At 33.1% G+C, this 24,654-nt stretch overlaps 1 protein-coding gene across 2 annotated transcripts in view; it reads right to left on the bottom strand.

The window, feature by feature from the left end:
* Window positions 1-24,654, bottom strand: part of LOC114331651 (phenoloxidase-activating factor 3-like) — a 42,868-nt gene that overhangs the window by 13,006 nt on the left and 5,208 nt on the right. For both annotated transcript variants that reach the window (XM_050654424.1, XM_028281280.2), the window contains exons 2-3: window positions 24,469-24,620; window positions 7,296-7,536 (exon numbers count right to left, since the gene is read on the bottom strand). In XM_050654424.1, the coding sequence (XP_050510381.1) occupies window positions 7,296-7,536; window positions 24,469-24,620 (393 nt within the window). The remainder of the gene's footprint in view (window positions 1-7,295; window positions 7,537-24,468; window positions 24,621-24,654) is intronic.

The raw sequence follows: 24,654 nt of genomic DNA, 5'->3' as shown, positions 1-24,654 counted from the left end.
ACCGGAGTAAGGTTAGAACGCCCTCTAACGGGGAATAAGTGAAATAAATGGCGACTCGATTCTAGTTTTCTGTTGCCATACTCTGTATGAGAGTACAAAGACTCGTTTCATATAGTTTCTCTGAACCGCATTTTTGGAATATTTCCCAGCGGTGCCTGTTGATATTTTGATATCTAGGTCAACAGAAAACTAGAATCGAGTCGCCATTTATTTCATTAAATCAAACACTTTAGAATCAGCTAAAGAAGCTCTGGGCTAAAGAAAGATAAATAAAAGCAAGTCTCTCCCAAAGCGAAAAACTTCGTGGTTCTGTATAGAGATGAAAGAAAACTGAATGGAAAAGAAAAATACTTACCTGAAGTACATATCAAACAAGACACAATAAGCATTCGAAGATTACAATAAGAAATGAAACACACGTTCTTGTTAGATGAATTAAAACAAGAACAAAGAACTAAAGAAATCCGAATAAAGAACTTCGGTAATAAATTCGGTCATTTTTATCGGTAACTGGAAAAATGGGTTTTCATTGGTTAATAACTACACAAAAGTTATCATTTATCCATTAAATCAATATCGAGACAAATCCAAAAACTTCCTCTTGAATTGGTTAGTCTCATGATGAAGAAAGTTAGATATTGTTATTCCATGAAGTGTCCTGTGAGTGCCTCTGGACTAGTGATGTTGATTATAGTTACTTTTTAGTATCCGTTACAAATCGTTACTTTTGTATAAAGTAATCATTTACAGTATTCGTTACTTTGATTACTTTGATTACTTTGATTACTTTTGTTACTTTTGAATTTGAGTACCGGTAATCATATCGAGAATCGCATTTCTCAGTACATATTTTGTATTAGTGTTAGTAGGATACTTTGGTTACTATGATTACTTTTGTATTTGTATAAGATCCGATATAACAACGACCTTCACCGATCTATTTAATGGATAGAAATTAAATGATATGTAATCTATTATGTTAAAAATTATTAAAAACAAGGGGTGCCCGACATAATTTTGTCCAGACTAATTAATAATTAAAAATGAATTTTTTATAAATTCTACTAATTTTTTTGGCAGATATTATTTTAGATTTTTGGATCATAACAATAAAATGCACATAGACCAAGTCATTTAGGAAAAAAATAAATGATTTTTAGGGAAATAGTGAAACAGGAAAAAGTTTTGAACAGAAAAATGGGAGAAAAAGCATAATTGCAGTATAAAATGCATCAAAAAGTACATAAACATGTCAAAATCAGCATATTAAGGGTCAGATTTTGTTATTCGGGGGTTTTTGGGATCACTGAATACGACTACGCAATCAGAACCAACCTCCGAAGCACTTGCTGCCCAGTGTTACTGCTAAGGTACGCCATCTACAGTTTCGAGAGCCAAATACCCCGAAATAAGAAAATCTGTCTGATTATCTGCCTTAATATACTGATTTTAACATGTTTACCATTTTTTCGATGCGTTTTATACACTTTAAAATATAATAATGCATTTCCACCCATTGTCCTATTGTAAACTTTTTTCCAGACGTCAGCCTAATCCTAAATACAATGCAAAAAGTTGCAAGTCTCTATGTATCTACTATATTTAAAAATAGATTTATTTCTGTGTTTTTAGTGTAGAATGTCCTGGGGTAATAAAAACAATGCCATATTAACATATAAACATATTAACATATTAACAATATTAACATTTCTACAGTTTTTCCGGTCAATATAAGCTATTTATTTCTACGCCTGACAAGAATAGTGTGTATTTATGATTAAAATCTAATGTGTTGCATTTTTATTTTCAAAGGAAAGAACATCTGTAAATTCCTGTGAATTATCTACCTCGACAAATCGTATAGACATCTGTTTCTGGATGCAAGCTTGTTAAATGATATACCTCCCTCTGTTTCAGCCACTTCTCAGCGCCCTGTAAAAATCCTGTAAAACTCTTCATAGCCTTCGCCCTTCATAGATAAAATTTTAGTTACTGTACTGATACCGAACACTCGTGGAATACCGGTCCGATTCCGATATCGAAGTGTAATCAAAGTAACGATTTGCCTCTGTGTATAGTAATCGTTACTTTCGGTATTCGTAAGTAACGAGTACTTTGTAACGAATAGTTACTTTTTCAACATCACTACTCTGGACATGTATTTCAAGTGAAGAGCTATCTGGATTAAGACATAACAATCATAGTTATGAAGGATATTCCTAGATTTGAAACATAGTGAAGTTTGGCCAATATAAGACCAGTTACAGGAAGAATAAGAAATAGAGAACATAATTAAGTCGTAGCACGTTCTTTAACTTTATAACATTTGATGACTCGTTAGATGTAAAAAGAATATAGATATTTAGTCGTATTAAATCGTCACATATGAACTACACACACCCAAACTTATATGGAATCACCATGTATTTCAAATCAATATTTATTTCTTTTGAAAAAACTTGTTATTGCTGCGAAGAATAAAGGTTTTCATTGAAAATAAACAAATCGATAAGACAATCAGATAGTCCAGCTCGGTACGGTATAGGTTATTTGCTTGAGTTGCTAATTTAACGAAAATAAATAAACTAACTTTTGCGTCCAAAAACGAAAATATGCCTCATGTGGGGTTATAGAACATACAACGGGGAAAGATTATTAGTCTTGTGGAGAAAGTAATGTTGTCAGAGAGACATAGCATAGAGCACAGGACGTTCTGTTCAAAACCTATGCTAGGTAACAGGACCTAAGAGAGCTCAAAAATAAAGCAAGGGAAAGTCACCAAATAGTAATAACGGCTCGCAACGATCGTTTAATTGTCCAATCAGCTGGAAGACCCTTAATTATTTCTCACCTGCAGCTCCAAAGGCAGCTTTTGGAAGCTACAGGTGTAACTGTTTTAGTTGAAACGATAATAAGAAGAGCTCGTGCCAAGAAGTATACAGCAGGCAGTGGCGTAGCGTAGTGGAGGCGGCACTTTTTAGGGGGCGGCAAAATTTAACAATAAATAATAAATATATTTTGTAAATATTTGAACTATTTTATATTTTTATCGCAACTACAAATTCGGACCGATTGAAAGGAGCACGGAATTTTTCATTACTTATTTTGTGACGAATTCGGGGAATTCCCTTTATATGAATGATATTTTGTAGCGATTGGCAACAACGTCTATACTGACTTGTAGGAATTCGCCGTTTATGACTAACAATCAGCACAACTTTTTTCGGCAATACGAACGTTGCTATTCTTTTTTTTTTCTCATCGACACATCTTTGGGCAATTCTGATAGCAGCTACAGGCAAAAGAAGGATTCAAGACACGCGGTGGAGTGCAAGAGGCGATGCCGTAAATGTGACATGGGATCATTACAAAAACATTCTCGTCACTTTGGAAAAACTTACAGAGGCAGGTGAAAGCTTAAACACTAGGACAGATGCAGGTGCTTTACTAGTTTCGATGCAATCATTTTCCTTTCTTTGGTTTTTGGGCCTATGGCAACCGGTGCTACATGAAGTGATTGATGCACAAAAATATTTTCAAACAAGGGGACTTGACATAAGATTGTGCGCTCAGAAAGTAAATGCTTTGCAGATGATCTTGACAGAGAAAAGAGAGGAATGGACAAATGGCGCTGTAGGATATGCAAAAATATGTGTGAAGAACTTGGAATTTCCATAAAACCTCGGAGGCGTATAACAAGAAAGCATATATTTGATGACGGAACTAGAGGTACTAACTTGTCTTGTGAAAATGAGTTGAGACGAAATCTTTTTTTTTTTTTTCGTTAGATAGAGTTATTGTAGAATTTCGTGAGCATTTTCAACAGCTACATAATTTAACGGATAAGTTTGTTTATCTAACACTGGCTATATTATTAGATCCAGACAACACTGAATGTAGAAATATAGACTACGCATCTGAAGAAATTGACGAGCAGGGTTTCAAGCTATAAAAACTTTTGACTGCGGACTTTCGTTACTGCTACAGGCAACGAAATTGATTAATAGAGACTCACTTGAATTATTTAAATTTATTGTTAAATCCAAGCTGGAAGATACTCTGCCCAATGTTTTAATAATATTCCGAATATTTTTCACAGTTGCTATAAGCAATTCCAGCTGTGAGAGGAGGTTTTCAAAATTGAAATTGATTAAAAATTATTTAAAAGCGACAATGAAGACTAACTAATTTGGCTATTTTGTCTATTAAGCAAGAGGTGTGTGATGCGATAGACATTGACGGTGCAATAAAAGACTTTGCTCTTAAAAAAGTAGACGTATAAATTTTTAATTGAAGACGGAAGTTTTGTTTTTAATTCTAACAAATATTCGTATTATTTTTCAATAAAGATAAAAATATAACATCATAGTATCGTTCTAGTTCTAATTAAAAATTGATTTTATTTAATCTTGTCGATCGTTAAGGTGTACCTAATCTTAAGTGATAGGTACCTAAGTTATATCAATGTATCTAATTGGTTAAAGTAAAAGAATTGTGTTAATAAACGTGATTGTAAAACTTAGACAAACTTTTTTATTTAAAATCCAACCTGTATAATGCAAAATATTGATGACTGTTTTCGCCGAAAAGTTCTCTATAATTAATGTATGTATAGTACACAATAAATTAAAATACCTAAATAAGAGGGCGGCAAAATTGTCTTCCGCCCCGGGCGGCCGACACTCACGCTACGCCACTGACAGCAGGAGACAGTTATGGGTTCCCCAGTTATCCAGGCAGCACAAGATTGATCGCCTAAATTGGTGTCTTCACCACCAAAACTGATACATTGGGAATTGAAAAAATGTGCTATTTTCAGAAAAAGTTAGGATTTATATAAAATCAGATGACCCACGAAATCGTGTACTTAGAGGTCGAGGAAGACAATCAAGAACGAAAACTGTCCGATCTGTTCACAAATATACAAGGAGAAGTGTAATGTTCTGGAGAGGAATTGTGATCCGTAAAAAAACTCCTTTAATTTTCATACAATCAACTTTTACTGCTCACAGGTATGTTGACAACCTGTAGTTAGATTCTGGAGAGTTGCAACAGGAGAAAATTTAATTTTCATGCATGATAATGGACCTCCACATACCATTAGAGTGACTAGAGACATCATTGAAGCATAAGGTGTCCCTTGTTTGCAGTGGCCTGCTTGCTCACCCGAGCTTAACCCTATAGAGTATTTGTGGGATATGCTTAAAAGAAAAATTAGAGCTCGCCGGAAAAATCCACAAAACATCGCACGGCTAATATAAGCTGCTCTTGAAGAATGAAGAAGCCCACCACAACAAAATGTTAATAATTCAAAAATGAATAGCCATTTTCAATTTCGTTGCAAAACGAAAATACAGCCGCACCGTATCTTAGTCCAATCAGAAGTGCAGCATGCACCTCTACTGGTTTCGAAACATCCCACCAGTCTGAAAACAATGGGAACCTTCTCTGGTTTCACCTCCGAGGCTTCTACAATTTGCAAGCCATACGGATGCTGAGACTACGGAAGATGAGGGAATTTTGCAATTTATAATTCAGGTCCCATTTGCTCAGCGCGGTAAAGTTCCAACGAGAATGGTTCCCTTCGTACTCCAATCAGAGTAAACATGTAAATCAAAAATGAATAACCATTTTTAATTTCGTTGCAAAACGAAAATACAGCCGCACCATATCTTAGTCCAATCAGAGAGTGCAGCAAGCACCTCTACCGGTTTCGAAACTTATTAGTCTCTCATCAGGAGGCACGTATGCTGCTCTCTCTGATCCAACTAAAACAAACCCCGGCGTGCAGTCCCGGATTGCAACGAACGAAATGGCATAGATGCCCTAGAGGCAACTGCTAGCAAAAGACTAAGTTTTCACTCTAATGGCATATAAAACAACATAATGTTATTCTACATCCCACCAGACTGAAAACAATGGGAACCTTTTCTGGTTACACCTCTGAGGCTTCTGCAATTTGCAAGCCATACGGATGCTGAGACTAAGGAAGATGAGGGAATTTTACAATTTATAATTCACGTCCCATCTGCTCAGCGTGGTAAAGTTCCAAAATGTTAATAATTTAATTAGGAGAGTGCCCACGCAAACTGAAGCTTGCATAAGGACTAGAGGTGATAACAGTGACTACCAAAAAAAAAAAACAAAAAAAAAAATAAAAACAATTTAAACATTCGTTTTACATTGAAATTTTGTATGCTATTGACTTTTAAAACAACTAATTTCAATTTGTTCGTTAAAAACTTTACTGTTTTATTTAATTGTTATCGTAGGGGAGGAAAGTATGGTAAATGTGCAGTCACTCGAGCGCTTTGAAGACCTATTGGGTAGTGAAGAGTAGGTTCTTAAACCAAAAAAAGTTAAGTAAAGTTTTCCATTTTAGTGGGGACTTTCCATTTTTAATTTAATTTTCCATTTCCAACAATCGTTTTTTCCGATTATAGCGTTATTTATGCATAATTCGAAAAAATGTTTCAAATAAAAGTGACTTATTTTTACGTAAGGAATCCGAATCTGCAATAAAAAATGGGGGCTCCTATTTAAAATTCTAAAGTAACCCCCCACCCCACCTCCGTGGTGGGTCGTGTTTGGTGCCATTCGATAGATTTTTCAAACATATTGAATAAGTGTATTTTTCAGTTTTTCGATCTGATGTTCATTTCGCGGAATATTGCGGGATTCGTATTTAAAAATTAAAATTTACCCCACACCCCTCTCCGTGGGGAGTCGTGTATGGTATCATTCGACAGATTTTTGACAAATATTGAGCACGTACTTTTTAGTTTTTAGATCTATTGTTCATTTCGCGAAATATTCGCTTTCTTCTTGTGAAACTTTGTGACTTACCCATTTCCTTATGCTTTGCCCGAATCGTCAGATTTTTGAAAGGTACACTGTTTTGCATATACTTAACTTACCTTATCTTAATCTGACGTTTTCGAGTTTTTCTAAGGATACATTTTCTCTTTCGGACCTCCTTAAAGAATTCCCTTGTGTTTAGAGACAATATAATATGGTAGAGGTACATCTACAGGGTACCAGGTTTCTCCCCATATAATAATCTGACGCGCTCGAGTTACTGCAAAAATCCCCGCTTGGGCTCCCCTACCATCATGTATTTGTTATTAAATTGCTTTAAAAAAATAATATCGTTTGACTTAGTGTGCTCGTTTTTTTAAATTCGCACGAAATAATAAGAAATATCAGATCATTCTATATAAGTTTGGTTATGTGTATGTATTTCATAAACTTAACTCAAGGTATCTTAATATGCTCAAACTATCTTAATATCTTACCAGGTACTCTAAAACTCAGTAGACTCATCCAGGGATATTCATAAAGACCTGCATCTTCTCCATTTACGACTCTTATGTCGAATACGTAGGAAGAATCTTTCACAAAACCACAATCAGTTGGCAATAGTCCATAGTTTTTATGTTTAGTAATATCAGTTATAGTTTCAGTCGGACTTTCATCATTGTCGGACGTCCGGACTGATAATTCTGTTATGATTATTGGTTCCTTGGGACAACATACCTTAAAAAATAGGATGAGGATCCAGTTTGTACTTGATAAATATCAGAGGCGTGCGGTCCATGGAAGCGGGGGAAGCACCGCTTTTCTATAATACTTCCATATAAGAAAATACATATATTAATAATTAGTATTTAATTATCAACAATGTTTCCCTAATCTAAGTAATCTACATATTATGTAGGCAATAGGCATTGAAACATTATTAAAAATTGATCGCATACGAGCGGGCTCAAATATGCACACAATTCAACGATTCAGTCAGCTCCTGACGGAAGCGCATCTCAAAATCGCTGCTTGTCATGCATTTGTCCCGTCCAAAAATTGGTCAGGTTTTAATACCCTCACCCACTAGTCATGTTCCTTTCACGCGAATTTTGATACCCCTGGAAGCGATCGTCGCGTCCGAGCGCCTTCCGATTCCGAAAACGAGATGCAAATGCAAAGAATGTTACTGCTGCTATAAGGGGTAGGTATTTGGGTACAATGGCTTAAAGAAAATTTCGATTTAATTTTTTTTTGCTTAATATTTTTACTAATATTTTATTTGACATTTTGAGATTTTTCCTTTTACTGATATTTTATAGTACGTACGACATTTTACAGAAGAAGTCAAGTGACATTGCATTTTGTATAAGACAATTTGATGATTTATGATGATTAAAAAATGAGCTGTTTAAAAATATTTGGGATAAAGCTGAAAATATGGGCTTCGAACCTAAAAGAAAAATAATGATGATTGATAATGTCGGCGAAAGAGAGACCTATCGACGATTTAACATCGAAACTTTTGATAATATTCTACAACAAATGAATTATCACTTTGAAAATTTTAAAGAAATAAAATATGTAGAGTTATGTAATTTTAATATGTCTAATTATATATATACATAACCGGTTCTATAGCGTTCTACGCCTTCCGGTACCCAATCGCCAAGCCTGTCGATCTAGCCAGTCATTTTCTTGAAGATTTCTTTCTGACATGGCTTTTGTAATTCCTTGTTTCCAGGAGGTCGGTGGCCTTCCTCTTTTCCGTTTTTCTGGCGGTATCCATCTCATTGTAATTTTTGGTAATTTTTCATCTCCCATTCGTTGGACGTGTCCATACCAAGTAAGTTGGTTTCGTTGTACCTCGTCCACTATTGTTTTCTGCTTACCTACTTTTTCTCTGATCTGTTCATTTCGAACATGGTCCCATCTCGATATTCTGGCATATCTTCTAAAAAAATCCATTTCAGTAGTAAGCAGCTTATTTTCGGATTTTTTTGTCATTTGCCACACTTCGGAGCCATACGTTAAAATTGGTTTCAGAATAGCGTCGTACATCCTCATTTTTGTATTTAAATTTATGTTATGTTGCCATAAGACAGGGTTTAGGGCTCTAGTAACCTTTCTAGCCTTCGTCACTCTATCATCTATACTGGGTTCCGTTCTTCCACTATTTGTTAATTTAATCCCCAGATATATATACTTTGTACAACCCCTGATGTAGTCACTTCCGTCAAGATCTAGGTCCTCCTGTTGTATTTGGTTACCGATGTGTAGATATTATGTTTTCCTTATGTTTACCTCTAAACCCCATTTCCTGTATTCTTCCATCAATTTTCTGGTCATATATTCTAAGTCTTCCTTATCTTGGGCAACTACCACCTGGTCGTCTGCGTAATTCAAAGTGTATAATGTTATGTCTCCGATTGGTATACCCATACCACTGCATTTCTGCTTCCAAAGTCTGAGAGCACCGTCGGTATATATATTGAAAAGAATGGGAGATAAGCAGCACCCTTGTTTAAGGCCTTTTGTTACTTGGAAGCTAGATGACAGATGGTTACCTCTCTTTACCCTTGACATAGAATCTTTATAGAGGCATTGTATGGCTTTGATGACAGTTGCAGATATGTGTGTATTGTCCAAAACCTTCCACAATTTTTTCACGGGCACTGTGTCATATGCTTTCGTTAGGTCGACAAAAAGTATATGTGTGTCTTGTCCACGTTCTAGTCTTTTTTCCATAACCTGTGTTAGACAGAATATATTATCAATCGTAGATCGGCCGGCCCTGAAACCACACTGTTCTTCGGATTCATAGGGTTGATATTCTTCGCAAGTAATGTTTTTCAGTATTCTGCCATATAAACGGCTCATTGTGCCTAATAAATATGTCTAATTATAATTTATCAAAATCTCCCACAGAGGTATTTAATTCAGTACGATTAAATTATGATTTTTTTTTATATTCCAGTTCTGCATTCTCAGTTAAATGTCATTTTTATAAAACACCTGAAATTAGTGATAAAGAAATACTTAGGAATCGGTTGAATTTTTTGAATACTACTGGTTTAAATAAGTCTCTGTGTGAAGTGGTCAAGTTGTGTGAATTAGTAGGTACTAACTATCTACAAGTGCAACTACAAGTGCATCAGTTGAACGAAGTTTTAAAAGTTTTACAATAAATTTGACAAGCGAAGACAGACTTTCCAAGTTAGCCCTATTATGCATTGAAAAAGAGTGCATGCATTAAACAATTATCAGAAAATTCAAAATTTTACGACGATGTTATCGACAAAAAATTTGCATTGGTTAATAGGAGGATAGGACTCAAGTATAAGTAAATAAGTGTCATATTGTTGAAAGTTGTATATTGTGGAAGATGATTCGAAATCGGAATATAAAAACAATTTTGAATGGAACTATACTTTTTAAATGTAAAGAAACCAAGCCTGGAGCATAGACTCGAGCCTGAGCAAGCAGTACAGATTGATGATAAGTCACTAGATATACAATATACTAAGTCACTAGAGTCACTAACCTGCATTGATCGGGGTAGGATTTCGTTTGTGAGTCCTTGTATCCAGGACTCCCACATAATAAGCACTTTGCTGATAGAGAGCCCTATAGCGCATCAGAGTGCTATCGGAGGGGAAGTGGATAGTATGAAGCATTGGGGCGGGATGGAGTGACGCCCGATTATGAGAGTAAATCCTCCTTGTCCCAATGAATTTGTATCACCCGAATCTCATTCTCAAGGCGTGTGCATGTCTCTCAGACTGGGTTAAACACTATACCTAATTTTTTGTAGTTCTTGTTTTTAGTCGATATAAGTTAACAGGTAATACATTAGGTATACTTAATACGTTTTCCATCTTTTGTGCTATTTTGGCGGTTATTAGCGCGCTCATCACTGTATACCTATTAAGTAGGTATATATTTTGATCTCGACCCTCGTAAGAAAATATTTGTTTAACCCTTATTGAATCGCTTCCTCTTCCGAAAATGTCACCGCACGCCACTGATAAATATTTATACCTATTAAGAAACGGTGGTTTAAAAAACACAAACCTTATTGAAGTTAACATTCACAAGTGCACTAGCCTACATAAAAACTATATTTCTATATTATATAACTAAAGATTAATAATATACTAAAGATTTCCACAGTTGTTTCCTGTTGCATTCCTTTCCTCAACCGTTCTCTCCATTGTTTTTATGTTTTGTCATTCCCCTTCCTGCACATTATTTCTTCTCTCCGTTGCTTCGTCTATTGGCACTTCATTTCTGAAAAACTTACAGGGTCTGCCTCTCTGCCTTCTTCCTATCGGGGTCCTCTCTGCTATTCTGTTTATCCAATGATTTGTGTCTGCTCTCGTGACATGTCCGTAGCAGGTTAATGTTCTGTTCTATTTAGTCTATTATATCTAAGTTGATTCCCATTCTTTTCTTAATCTCTATGTTATTTATTTTATCTCTTCTTGGTACTCCGCAGGTTCTCCTTAGGAATTTCATTTCTGTTGTTCTTATTTTTTATCCAATTTTCATACCCGTAAGTCAGAATACTTCTTGTTATGGTGTTATATATTATTCTTTTTGTTTTTATACTGGTGTTCTTATCCCACAGCACCAGGTTCAATTTTCATATGCAGTCTTTTGTCCTAGTCTATTTTTTATGTCTTCCTCAGTTGTTCCTTTGTTTAATATTATGAAACCTAAATACACGTACTTGTCTGTTCCTTTGATTTGTCGATCTTGGTCTATTTCTAGCTGTTGTTACGTATTTTCCGTTGTATTTTTGTATTCTCCGTTGTTAGGTATTCAGTTTTTGAAGTTATACTTCTTTAGGCGCGATTGAGATTGAGGGTGAATTTATATTGATCTGCGCGCATGCGCACACCGACAGTATGGTATTAGTCGTTATACGGGCTCTGATTGGGTTTTGAAATGATCTATCAATAATAAATAATTGTTCAATATGAAGGTAAACAAATGTATAATATATTAGTTTTATTGTTGTGAGGACAGAAACAAAAAAGTTTATAATTGTAGTGACATTTAAATAGTTTTTAAAAGCAACAGGTACGTAATAATTATAAATGTATCATAGGTACCTACCTATTTGAACCTACCAAAATACATAGTATGTAATACTTTTATTTACATAATTTGATTACCATCAAAATTTCTATCAATGTTCACCTAATATATTGTTTTTTTACTCTATATTTTGTTGTATTTTTTTAATTCTAAATTATTTCAATTCAAAATCAAAATAATTTAATTTAATTCAAAAATGTCAAAAGCTTAATCCGTTTAGTTAGTCGATCTTCGCACATAATGACACATTGCCCCCGTGGCGAAGCGTTTAAGGCGAATGAACCCCAATATACCAACCGCGCTGATAGCTGGTTCGAATCCCAATAAAAGCTTTTATTTTTTTATTTTTTTATACATTTTATGATTGTAAGTATATTTATTATATAATTTTATTTTCAGAAAATACGTATTTAGTTAAAAAATTTTCCGACAATTAATGTTCAGAAATCATTTGTGGCATTTTTAATGTGTTTGTGTGTGTTTTATTCTTTTATTATTTTAATTTTTGGCACTGTTTTAATAAAAATGTTTGAGAAGTAGTAATAGACCTGGATCCCGCGTAAGAAAGAAAAGTTGATTAATAGCAAGCTGAAAATTTGTTAATAGCTTAACGATGTCTAGTCGGACAAACTTTGATGCACGGGAACTCTGGAACAGGGGAAGTTTTAACTGTGGAGCATGATAAACGTGTCGTTCTGACAAGTTTATGATTGTGAAAAATAGCAAGTTGTTTTTAAGTTTATTCGATAGCCAACGTTATGTAATATATGCGAAAATGTTTGTCCGACAAAAATGTTGGGCATTTTAACGAGTCCGACACGTAGAGCATGTCACATCACAGGAATTATGTTGGTTATGAATAGCAGTCTGATTTTTGCATGAGAGTTTAATAAAAGGTTAAAAAAGCAATTGGAAGTTCTGTCCGACAACATTAATGGGAAGTTTTCGTAGTCGGACATTCTAAACAGGTAAGATATAGACAAAAATGCTGGTGATAAATAGCTTTCCGACAAAGACGAAATTTAATTTTTTTTTTTATTTAAATTTATTTTGCAATCTGTTGAGTGTCAACAATAAACAAAAGTAATTACATTGACTAAGGACAAGAAAGATTTTACCCACTGGCAAAATCAAAGTACAATTTTTATAAAGTTCTGTACAAAATAATTACATTTCATAACTACTAACTCATTAGTTTAAAAGTTTACTCTAAATGGTAAGTCCAATGGTTTGAACCTCTTTAACCTACGCTGTTCTTGAGAATTGTGTAGGAGGTTAAGTGCAAACTGGTTTTCATGATCCTCCAACTTGGCAATGTAAGCAGCGCTACGTTTTGTGATGACTTATTGTACCGTATCAGTTTTAAGGTCTCGATGAATAATTCTATTGTTGATGTACCAAAGTGCATTAGTGATGGTTCTGAGGGTTTCTGATTGGAAGCGTTGGATGATTTCGATGTTGGAGTGACTGGCTGTTCCCCATAGTTCCAACCCATATGTCCAGATTGGCATAAGTATTGCCTTATAGAGCAGCAATTTATTATCCAGAGATAGTCTTGAATGAACGGCCCATTAACCAATACATATTTCTGAATTGGAGACCTAGTTGCTTTCTCTTGGTCCAGATATGTTTCCTCCATGTGAGACTTCTGTCCAAATGAATACCAAGATATTTTACCTCGTTGGCTAATGGTAATTGGTGATTGTTTAAAGTTACAGGAGGACAAGTTCCTCTTCGTGTTGTAAATGTAACTTGAATAGATTTTCCTTCATTCACTCCAATTTTCGAAATTTAATTAAGTAAATTATTCCTTACCAAGAATGACTGTTGTCGGAAAAAAATAAGGGGTAGATTTTGTAGTCGGAAAATTAAAAAAAAAAAAATTTAATTTCAATAAGGGGTGATTATTCTATGTCAAAAGTACCTGCAATCAATTACAATCGATATCTTTCGATTTATCTCAACATCATTTAGATACCTCACTGTAATACATTTATAGTAGATCAGGCAAATTATATTATGGATTGAGTGGTCTAGCTATCTTTGTCTGCGACATGCGCGGGATCGCTTGGTTAAACGAGATAGATAGACCACCTATCAACTTTTTGCACTGTATTCCCTGTCTACCCTTATGTCTATGAATACATTTCCATTTAAGAAAAACTGTCACTTTTGACAATAATTCATAATAAATTGCAATCGTAACTTCAAATTTAAACTAATCGACTTATTTTGGCAGCAAATTATTTCTTGCCATGTGACATATTAATTACATTATTATTTCATTTGTAGAAAGTTGAGAAAAATTACGTTATACAATTTTAGTAATAATTTATTTAGGTACCCTTTTTCAATCAAGCAAAGCATTATAGCACGAAGAATGATATTCAATAGAACTTTCACAATTATCTGGCAACTGAACCTCATTGAATTGATGACCAAGTATTTTACTAACTTTGTTAAATGTTCGAAAATTACTCAAAAATGTTCCGTTGAATGGTTTCACTTTTGATTTGGCGACTTAAAATTTAAACTGTTGACACTCAAAAATAGACACAAAAACACTCCATAGTTAATATAAATTTTAATTTCCAACACACGTGGCAAACAGAAACTCAGAGACCATGTACTTTCAAATACTACTTTGTATAGCACAAAGTGTCACACTGACAAATGCAGCCTTCTAATACATACTTCTAAGCATAATGTGTCATATTTACGTCTATTCTTATAAGCACCGAAGTTTTAGACTCTTCACATTTTTCAATGTCGTTTACAGGGTTAATATTTGAGTATGGAAAAAAATGTATACAACGTTTTTTGTAGGAAATTTTCCGTACTTTCTGATGCGCCTAATTAGAAAACCCTAAGAGGTTGCTTTCACATGTTCTTTGATATTTTTTATTGTCACTTTGAGAATATCTAGATCAAACTCCACACAAAAAAATAATTGTTTTGCAAAATATACATGCATTGATACTTTACCTCACTGTTTTTGGAGTGTGCATGTATACAGTGCTAGTCAAAAGTCCGTACCCCCCCTTGTATCTTTTCAACGGTTATAAATGTAATATAGGTCTGGATCCCGCGTATGAAAAAAAAGTTGATTAATAGCAAGCTGAAAATTTGTTAATAGCTTAAGGGTGTCTAGTCGAATAAACTTTGATATGTGTGAACACTGGAACAGGGGAAGTTTTAATTGTGGAACAGGTTAAAAATTTGGAACGGTCACAGCACGAAAACGGCACATTTATTTTGTCCGACAGAACAGACTTAAACTCTTCGAACAGAGATTAAACTCTCATGCAAAAATCAGACTGCTATTTTTCACAAAATAGGAGTTTTAATGAGTGGAACATGTAGAATATGTCAAATGACAGGAATTATGACAGGTAATAAATAGCAGTCTGATTTTTTCATGAGAGTTTAATCTCTGTTCGGAGAGTTTAAGTCTATTCTGTCGGACAAGATAAATGTGCCGTTTTCGTGCTGTGACCGTTCCAAATTTTTAACCTGTTCCACAATTAAAACTGCCCCTGTTTCAATGTTCCCATATATCAAAGTTTATTCGACTAGACACCCTTAAGCTATTAACAAATTTTCAGCTTGCTATTAATCAACTTTTTTTTCATACGCGGGATCCAGACCTAATAGTGAAATTTGGAGGGAGGAAATAAACGGATGTAAGCTTCTTAACTAGTCATGACAGGTGACGTAATGGTGACAGATGACCTTACAGCGCCACTGTGACAGATAATTTTAAATGGGACCTTATGGCAAGTGATACCTCGTTTGAAAGGTATTGAAAATACCTATTCAGTTATACTAATATTGTTTGAATTTAAGCTAATTTTGATGAATAAATGAAATAAATATAAAATTATAGTTTCGCATTTAATTAATACAAATCCAAATTTCCGCCTATGATTACTTGTCAAAAAGGTTGACGTTGACGTAAAAACTATTAGAGAATTGAAAAACGTCAACTTTTTTGACAAAAAAACCATAGGCGGACATTTGAATTTTTATCAATTAAATGCGAAACTACAATATTATATTTATTTAATTTATTCACCCAAAATTAGAATCAACTTAAACTCAAAAAAATTAGTATGATTGAATAGGTATTTTGAATACCTTTCAAACCAGGCATCACTTGCCATAGGGTCCCATTTAAAAATTATCGGTCACAGAGGCTCTGTAACGTCATCTGTCACTATTACGTCACCTATCATGACTAGTTAAGAAGCTTACGTCCGTTTATTTCCTCCCTCCAAATTTCACTATTATAAGTATAACCGTTCAAAAGATAAGAGGGGGGGTACGGACTTTTGACTAGCACTGTATATATGCACATGCAAATATGTGAATATAAATAATAAAATACAACTAAAATAGCTTTATCAATATGTGACTGAAGTAATTCTAAAAAAATGTTTTTTTATTTATTTCCTTCGATTTGCCCAAACTTTTTGTCCGACATATAACTTTTTGCGTTACAAAATATAATTTGTACATAAACAAATCAAAATTAGCTTGCTATTTATCACCAACATTTTTGTCTATATCTTACATGTCTAGAATGTCCGACTAGAAAAATTTCCCATTGATTTTGTCCGACAGAACTTCCAATTGCTTTTTTAACCTTTTATTAAACTCTCATGCAAAAATCAGACTGCTATTCATCACCAACATAGTTCCTGTGATGTGACATGTTCTACGTGTCGGACTCGTTAAAATGCCCAACCTTTTTGTCGGACAAACATTTTTTCATATATTAAATAACGTTGGCTATTGAATAAACTTAAAAACAACTTGCTATTTTTCACCATCATAAACTTGTCAGGACGACACGTTTATCATGCTCCACCGTTAAAACTTCCCCTGTTTCAGTGTTCCCGTGCATCAATGTTTGTCCGACTAGACACCGTTAAGCTATTAACAAATTTTCAGCTTGCTATTAATCGACTTTTTTTTCTTACGCGGGATCCAGGTCTATAAGTATAAATTAGTATAATATTTAAATAAAATATAAATAAAAAGTATATTAATTTCGTTTAAATCATATAATAGAAGTATAACTTCTTACGTGCGTACAAAGTACACACACATTCTTTTTTTAGGTTTATTTCCATTCCATTCGTCGCATATTCCTGTTTTAGTTTTCTCATCATAAAGCTAAGGTCATCTTCGTTTTGTGTAATCACTATATGGTTGTCAGCAAAACTTAGTGTATATGTTACCGACCAAACCCAATTTCAGGATAAACTAGTTTGGCCTAGACCAAACCAGTTTATCCTGATATTAATACCGACACTGCAGGACCCACTACTAGTACGGCCTAGTTTAAACATTATTGTATACCTGCAAAGCCAAAATAAATATACAGTGAGCACGTAAAGGTTGGAATAAATTCATTTTCTCGAGAGTGGACGATTTGGGAAAAAAATCCCGAAACAGGTCAATTTTTATTTTTAAATTACGACTTTTTGGCATATATGTCATACTAGTGACATCACCCATCTGGGCGTGATGACGTCATCGATGATTTTTTTAAATAGAAATAGGGGTCGTGTGATAATTCATTTGAAAGGTAATTTAATTCTCTATTCAGTAATATAAACATTTACATAACTATTTACACAGGGTGTCTAAAAAAATTTTTTTAAATTAATTCTATTGACATAAAAAGAAGAATGCATGTAATTTTTATTTAGTCCAAAATACATTTTAAGGTTCTTAGAACACAGAAAAAAATGTTTATTTGAAAAATAATCATTGCTTTTCTCTTAAATCAAATGTTCAAATGTAAAAAAATTAAATGTTCAAAAAGAGGAAGGCGAGTGGGCGGCTAAAATGCTAAAACGATATTTATTTGTTAAATAAACTTTATTTCCTGTTTTCTGATAGCAGTAAAATGTATTTTGAGTTAAATAAATTACACACATTCTTCTTTTTATGTCAATAAATTTAATTTAAATAATTTTTTTTGGACACGCTGTATAAATAATTATATTAATGTTTATATTACTGAATAGAGAATTAAATTACCTTTCAAATAAGCTATCACACGACCCCTATTCTCATTTAAAAAAATTATAAATGACGTCATCACGCCCAGATGGGTGACGTCACTAGTATGACACATATGTCAAAAAGTCGCAATTTAAAAATAAAAATTGACCTGTTTCGGGATTTTTTTCCAAAATCGTCCATTCTCGAGAAAATGAATTTATTCCAACCTTTACGTGCTCACTGTATAAACTGAATAAAATACTTTGGAATTGGAAAATAACCATTTTTATTAAAACGATAATGATTCATCGTTAGAACTAATGGAAATTGGTAATAGAAACAATCATATTATAAAAGATAATCAGTGTTTTTTATAAAAAGCAATAATAGTACGTTCTTTGAAGGTAAAATATTGCAAAACCTCTAAATTTTAAAGAACCGCTTGGATTAACATGAAATTTGGCATACACATAGCGAACAAGTCAAAGAAAAAAGTGATATTGTGCCAATGTGTGCTTTTGCCCTAGGGCTAAGAAAAGTATATGTTCGAAATAACTCCGGAAATGACTAAAATGACTAATTCTAAGCAACTTTTGTTTTATAAAGTTTTTTCACGAAGTAAATAATTTTCGAGTTATTTGCAAGTGAATATGTTTAGTTTCTACAAAATAACCACGTTTTCAGACGGTTTTTCGCAAATAACTAAAAAAGTAAGTATTTGGTCGAAAAAAATTCTTATTAAAAATATAGCTCGCAAAAAATGAAAAACATGGTGTATATATTAGGTCACTATACCTAGTAGAAGCACAGCTATAGCTAATGAAAAATAGGTTCATGTTCGTCAAATTCCAAATCGAATATTTTAACGTGCCTTAACAAAAAAACGAATCACTTTTTGGGGCAAACTCATTTTAACTTTTTTAAAGTGTTTAAAAAATGTTTATTTTTGTTTTTTAATAATTTTTTTAGCATCAAAAATAAACAAATTGCGCTCAAAATAAAGTTGGTCCCTTTTTTTGGTTAGAAATCGGGAAAATCGCCCCCTTAATTAGCATTGCAAATGAACTTAATTGTTACCACTTCACAAGTTTTTTACTCGCGTATGTATTGACCAAGGATCTGTAAGTTTCATCGGTTCAAAGTAATTATTTTTGAAAGAGCTGTAATTAAAAGGGCTTAAACAAGTCACTTATCACGAGTGTATGCATAGAAACACCGACTCTTAACCAATTTTTTTCTTACAGAAAAACAAAAAAATATAAAATATTCAGAAAAATAATACCGACTTTTTAGGCTATTGATTATGTTCAAAATAAGAGAGCTAAAAGGAACTACAACGTTAACGGGATTTTATTGTCTCATATGGTCAGTGGACCTCTATATTTGAAAAAGCCGCGGAGTGCTACCTTTTAAATGGGTGCGTTTTTGAGAAAGGGGTGAATTAGTCCCTAGGCACACGGTGAATTACGGTGAGTTCCATTCACTTTTGGTACAAACACTTCTGCAGGAAAATTGTTCTAGGATAAATTTACTATTGAAATATCATATTTTAAAGTCAAAAGTATTTTTTTTTACAAAAATACATTCAAAAGAAAAGCAAGAAAAAAACACGCAAGAACGAAATTTTGTTTCTTGCCCCATAATTTTTTTCCACAGCGATATAGGTATAGGCATTGCTTCAGCAAAAAATAACTTCCATCCTTCCTCTTTAAAATGGCGTTTGGTAGAAGTCTCTAGGATTTACATTTTCCGAACTAGGATTTTTCAAAATATGCCGCTCACAGACTTTTTGAGCCATTTTCCCCATTATTTCGCAAACATTGTTCTGTAACTTTTTTCTACGCATTTCTAGGTATATGTAATGGTACATTTAGTAGAAAGAGAAGTCAATTATCTATAAAATGGTCTAATGTGTAAGGCCGTACGACTATTTTTAAATAAGTTATGCTTTTTCAAGGTTTTATACTTTTAACGATTTTTGATATTTTTTATGATTATTTTTTAAATTTCTCATTATGACTTTTTTCTTGTATTGTACCCTCGGAGATCCGTGGAAAAAATTTACACCCAAAATAACAAAATTCAGTTTGGCAACACTGTGCGAATGTTGATAGTAACATATCCTTTTTAAGATAAGCACAACTATAATTTAGTCCAAACAAATTAATATATTTTTTTTGCCAACAAAAATGAGATTTTTCAACCAAATAATGTTTCAAATATGATGTGCAAAATAATTTTTAATTGGGTTCTGCTAATGGGCTTGCTTTTTTTGTCATTAAAGTAAAAAAAAACTAAATTTTACTCATTAAATCAATGTTGTCCGGTTATCGTCTTAATTATTTTAACTGTACTAATATCCGTTAAGTAATTCTGAATGATGAATAGGTCGTTAAAACATTTTATCTGTAGCGGCTTCTGGAATATCTTAAAAATATCGAATTTCATTGATAAAATGCGCATATTCCACCGATCTTCGCTTCGACAATACATTTAGGTATATACAATCTGGAATAAAAAAAGCTTATTTTCTTTACTTTAAAATAGTGTATTGAAATCACCTCTAGGACCATTTTTAAAAATGATATCCGTAGGATATCCAAGGGTATCCGTAATTTGAGAAAAATTTTAAAATTTTTTATTTGTTTCAATTAGAAGAATATAATTGCATATTGTAACATAATTTTTAATTCCAAATAACTTTTCTTAATAACACTTTTCGATATTGTGAAATATAAAGGTACTTTACTCTTGAGCGAAATTCATATTTTTTAACATACCTCGTACACTATTGATAAAATTTTATATTTGATGATTACATCTTAGGTTTAAGACTATGCAGAGCATTTTATAAAGAATAAGTTAATAATAAAAAGTTTTCCATGTGGTTCCAACTTAGTGGGACCTATTGCATGTGTATATGTCAAACTTTGAAAAAGCATATCTTGTTTAAACATAGACCTAGAGGTGATTGCAATACACCATTTTAAAGTAAAGAAAATAAGCTTTCCTTTTTATTACACAATGTATATACCTAAATACACAATAAAAAATTAATAATGAGAAATTTAAAAATAATCGTAAAATATATAAAAAATCATTAAAGGTATAAAATTTTGAAAATCCATATCTTACTTAAAAATAGTCATACAACCTTCTATGATAGATCGTTTTAAAGGTAATTGACTTTTCTTCCTACTTAATGTAACATTGTATATACCTAAAACTGCGTAAAAAAAATTACAGAACAATGTTTGCGAAGTAACAAGGAAAATGTCCCAAAATTGTTGTGAGTGGCGAAATTTGAAAAATCATATTTTGGAAACTGTAAATCATACAGGCTGACACCAAACGTCATTTTAAAGAGGAAGGATGGAAGTTTTTTTTCTGTGAAGCAATGCCTATACCTATATCCCCGTGAAAAAAAGTTATAGGGCAAGAAACAAAAATGCTAACTTTCGTGTTTTTTCTTGCTTTTCTTTTGAATATAATTTTGTAAAAAAAATTATTTTTGACTTTAAAATGTGATATTTCGATAGTAAATTTAACCTGGAAAATTTTTCCTGTAGACGTGTTTGTACCAAACGTGCATAGAACTCACCCTAATTCGCCCTGTGCCTAGGGACTAATTCACCCCTTTCTTAAAAACGCACCCCTGTAAATGGTAGCACTCCGCGGTTTTTTCATATTTAGAGGTCCATTGACTATATGAAATAATAAAACCCCGTTAACGTTGTAGTTCCTTTCTAAAATACATAATCAAAATTTTCATTGTTTGATTTTTGGTATCTCTAACAATTTTTAAGTTAATTTGAAAAAAAACATTTTTTCAAAATTAAAATTTTTAAAAATTTTACTTTAAAACCAATTTTTTTCAAAAATAAGCACTTTGAATCAAAGAAACTTACAGATCATATAAACACAACATAAGTAAAGTAACTTGTGAAGCGGTAACGATTAATTTCAGTTAAGTTTCTAATTGGGGGGTGATCTTCTTGATTTTTTTTTTGCCAAAACAAAAAGGACCAACTTTATTTTGAGCGTAACTTGCTTACATTTGATGCTAGAATTTTTTTTATAAAAACAGAAATAAAGCTTTTTAAAGACTTTAAAAAAGTTGTAATGTGTTTTCCCCAAGAATGCTTCATTATTTGGATATTTTACATTGAATTATTTTATTTGGAATTTTTCGAATATGAACCTATTTTTCATTAGCTACAACTCTGCTTTTGATAGGTATAGAGACCTAATACAGGGTGTCCCAAAAGTAGTGGAACGGTTGAATATCTCGCGAACTAAACATCGGATCAAAAAACTGAAAAATACGTGTCCAATCATTTTCAAAAATCTATCCAATGACAGCAAACACCAACCCCCACTACACCCCCTGGAGGTGGGGTGGAGGGTAACTTTAAAATCTCAAATGGAAACCACTAGTTTTTCTTGCAGATTTGGATTCGTTACGTAAAAGTAAGCAACTTTTATTCAAGATATTTTTTCGAACTGTGGATAGATGGCGCTATAATTGAGAAAAACGATTTATCCTGATACCATAGGTAAATTATAGAAACGGTCTAATATCTCGAGAAATACACTTCCAAATGAGAAACCAAGAAAAGGGTTTTTAATACTTTTCGAAAACCTATCGAATAACACTAAATATGACCCACCAACCCACCCCCTGGAGGTCGGGTGGGGGGTAACTTTAAAATCTTAAATAGCAACCCCCACTTTTTATTACAGATTCGGATTCGCCATGAAAAATTAAGCAACATTTATTCGAAACATTTTTTAGAATTGTTGATAGATGGCGCTTTAATTGGAAAAATACGATTTATTAGCGCCATCTATCAGCAATTTTAAAAAATGTTTCGAATAAATGTAGCTTAATTTTTCATGACGAATTCGAATCTGCAATAAAAAGTGGGGGTTGCTATTTAAGATTTTAAATTTACCCCCCACCCCGTCTCCAGGGGGTGGGTTGGAGGGTCATTTTTGGTGTTTATCGATAGGTTTTCGAAAAATATTAAAAACCTGTTTTTTTGGTTTCTCATTTGGAAGTGTATTTCTCGAGATATTAGACCGTTTCTATAATTTACCTATGGTATCAGGATAAATCGTTTTTCCCAATTATAGCGCCATTTATCCACAGTTCGAAAAAATGTCTTGAATAAAAGTTGCTTACTTTTACGTAACGAATCCAAATCTGCAAGAAAAACTAGGGGTTTCCATTTGAGATTTTAAAGTTACCCCCACCCCACCTCCAGGAGGTGTAGTGGGGGTTGGTGTTTGGTGTCATTGGATAGATTTTTGAAAATTATTGAACACGTATTTTTCAGTTTTTCGATCCGATGTTTAGTTCGCGAAATATTCGACCGTTCCACTACTTTTGGGACACCCTATATATACACCGTTTTTTCACTTTTTTATAGGCTATAATTTTGCTAAGAACATTTCTTTCGACAAAATGCTTACGTTTTGAGTTATTGGCGAAAAACCGTCTAAAAACGTGATTATTTTGTTAAAAAATGAACATATTCACTTGCAAATAACTCGAAAAGTATTGATTTGGTGAAAAAACTCTATAGAACAAAAGTTGCTTAAAATTAGTCAGTTTATCCATTTCGTGACTTAACTTGAACATATATTTTTTCACCCCCGAGTTTCACCATATCACTTTTTTCTTTGACAGGTTATCTATGCGTATGCCAAATTTCATGTCAATCCATATGGTTCTTTAAAATTTACGGCAAAAACCGTGAAAGAATGTACTATAATTATACCTAAATTATAAAAAATATTATGTATTTTTCCATGGAGTGTTTGATGACACATTAGAATTGCGGAGTATTATTGCCTTCTTACTCTTGCACTGTTTGTGCACCAGTTTTCGTTTCAGCTGCATTTGACAAAAGATTGTCCAATCCAACTGAATCTCTCGTAACTGCAACCCTTAGAGATATTTTAGAGATAATTTATCTAACTTGTTGAAGTATTAATGTCACTAAAAGATTTTTAATTTTTTTAAGATCATAATTAGACATTTGCCATCAAACTTTTTTAGAGGTAGTAGTAGATATAAACTAAGGTTCTGAAATATCGTTAAGGGTTCCAGCTACGAGAGGTTCAGTTGGATCAGGATAAGATTTTGTCAAATGTAACTGCAACAAAATCTGTTCCACAAACAGGTACCGCATCAAGAGGGCAATGATAATCCGCAATTCTAAGTGTCACCAAAACACTTCATGGAAAAATAAATAATTTATAAAAAAAAATGATATTTCCGGTTACAGAGTATTTTATTCAGTTTATCTATTTATTTTGGTTTTGTAGGTATATCATAAAGGCATTACTAATTTATTCTGCAGTACTGCAGTGTCCGTATTAACATCAGGATAAACTAGTTTAGCCTAGGTCAAACTAGTTTGTCCTGAAATCGCGTTTGGCCGGTAACATATACATATAGGTGTTCGTTTCTTATCGGTATGCCCATTCCATCTACTACTACTTATATGGAGCGAAGAGAAAATACTATAAAAATTGTATAATTACCTTATGTGTTTCTTTGCAAATATAAGCCTCAAATTGTTTCCGTGCTGTATCTGACAAAGGCCGTTTAACGTTTTTAAAGGCTGTCCTTAAAGGTTCGCATGATAGTGCTGGAATACAGCTTCCCTCTGTTCCACCAGGAGTAGTACAAACGTCTTTAAACATAAAAAGTACAATTAATTTAATTAT

Source organism: Diabrotica virgifera, chromosome 6, assembly GCF_917563875.1.
Source record: "Diabrotica virgifera virgifera chromosome 6, PGI_DIABVI_V3a".
Taxonomy (NCBI): domain Eukaryota; kingdom Metazoa; phylum Arthropoda; class Insecta; order Coleoptera; family Chrysomelidae; genus Diabrotica; species Diabrotica virgifera.
The sequence above is the reverse complement of the archived record's forward strand: the minus strand, read 5'-3'. Positions and strand labels throughout refer to the sequence as shown.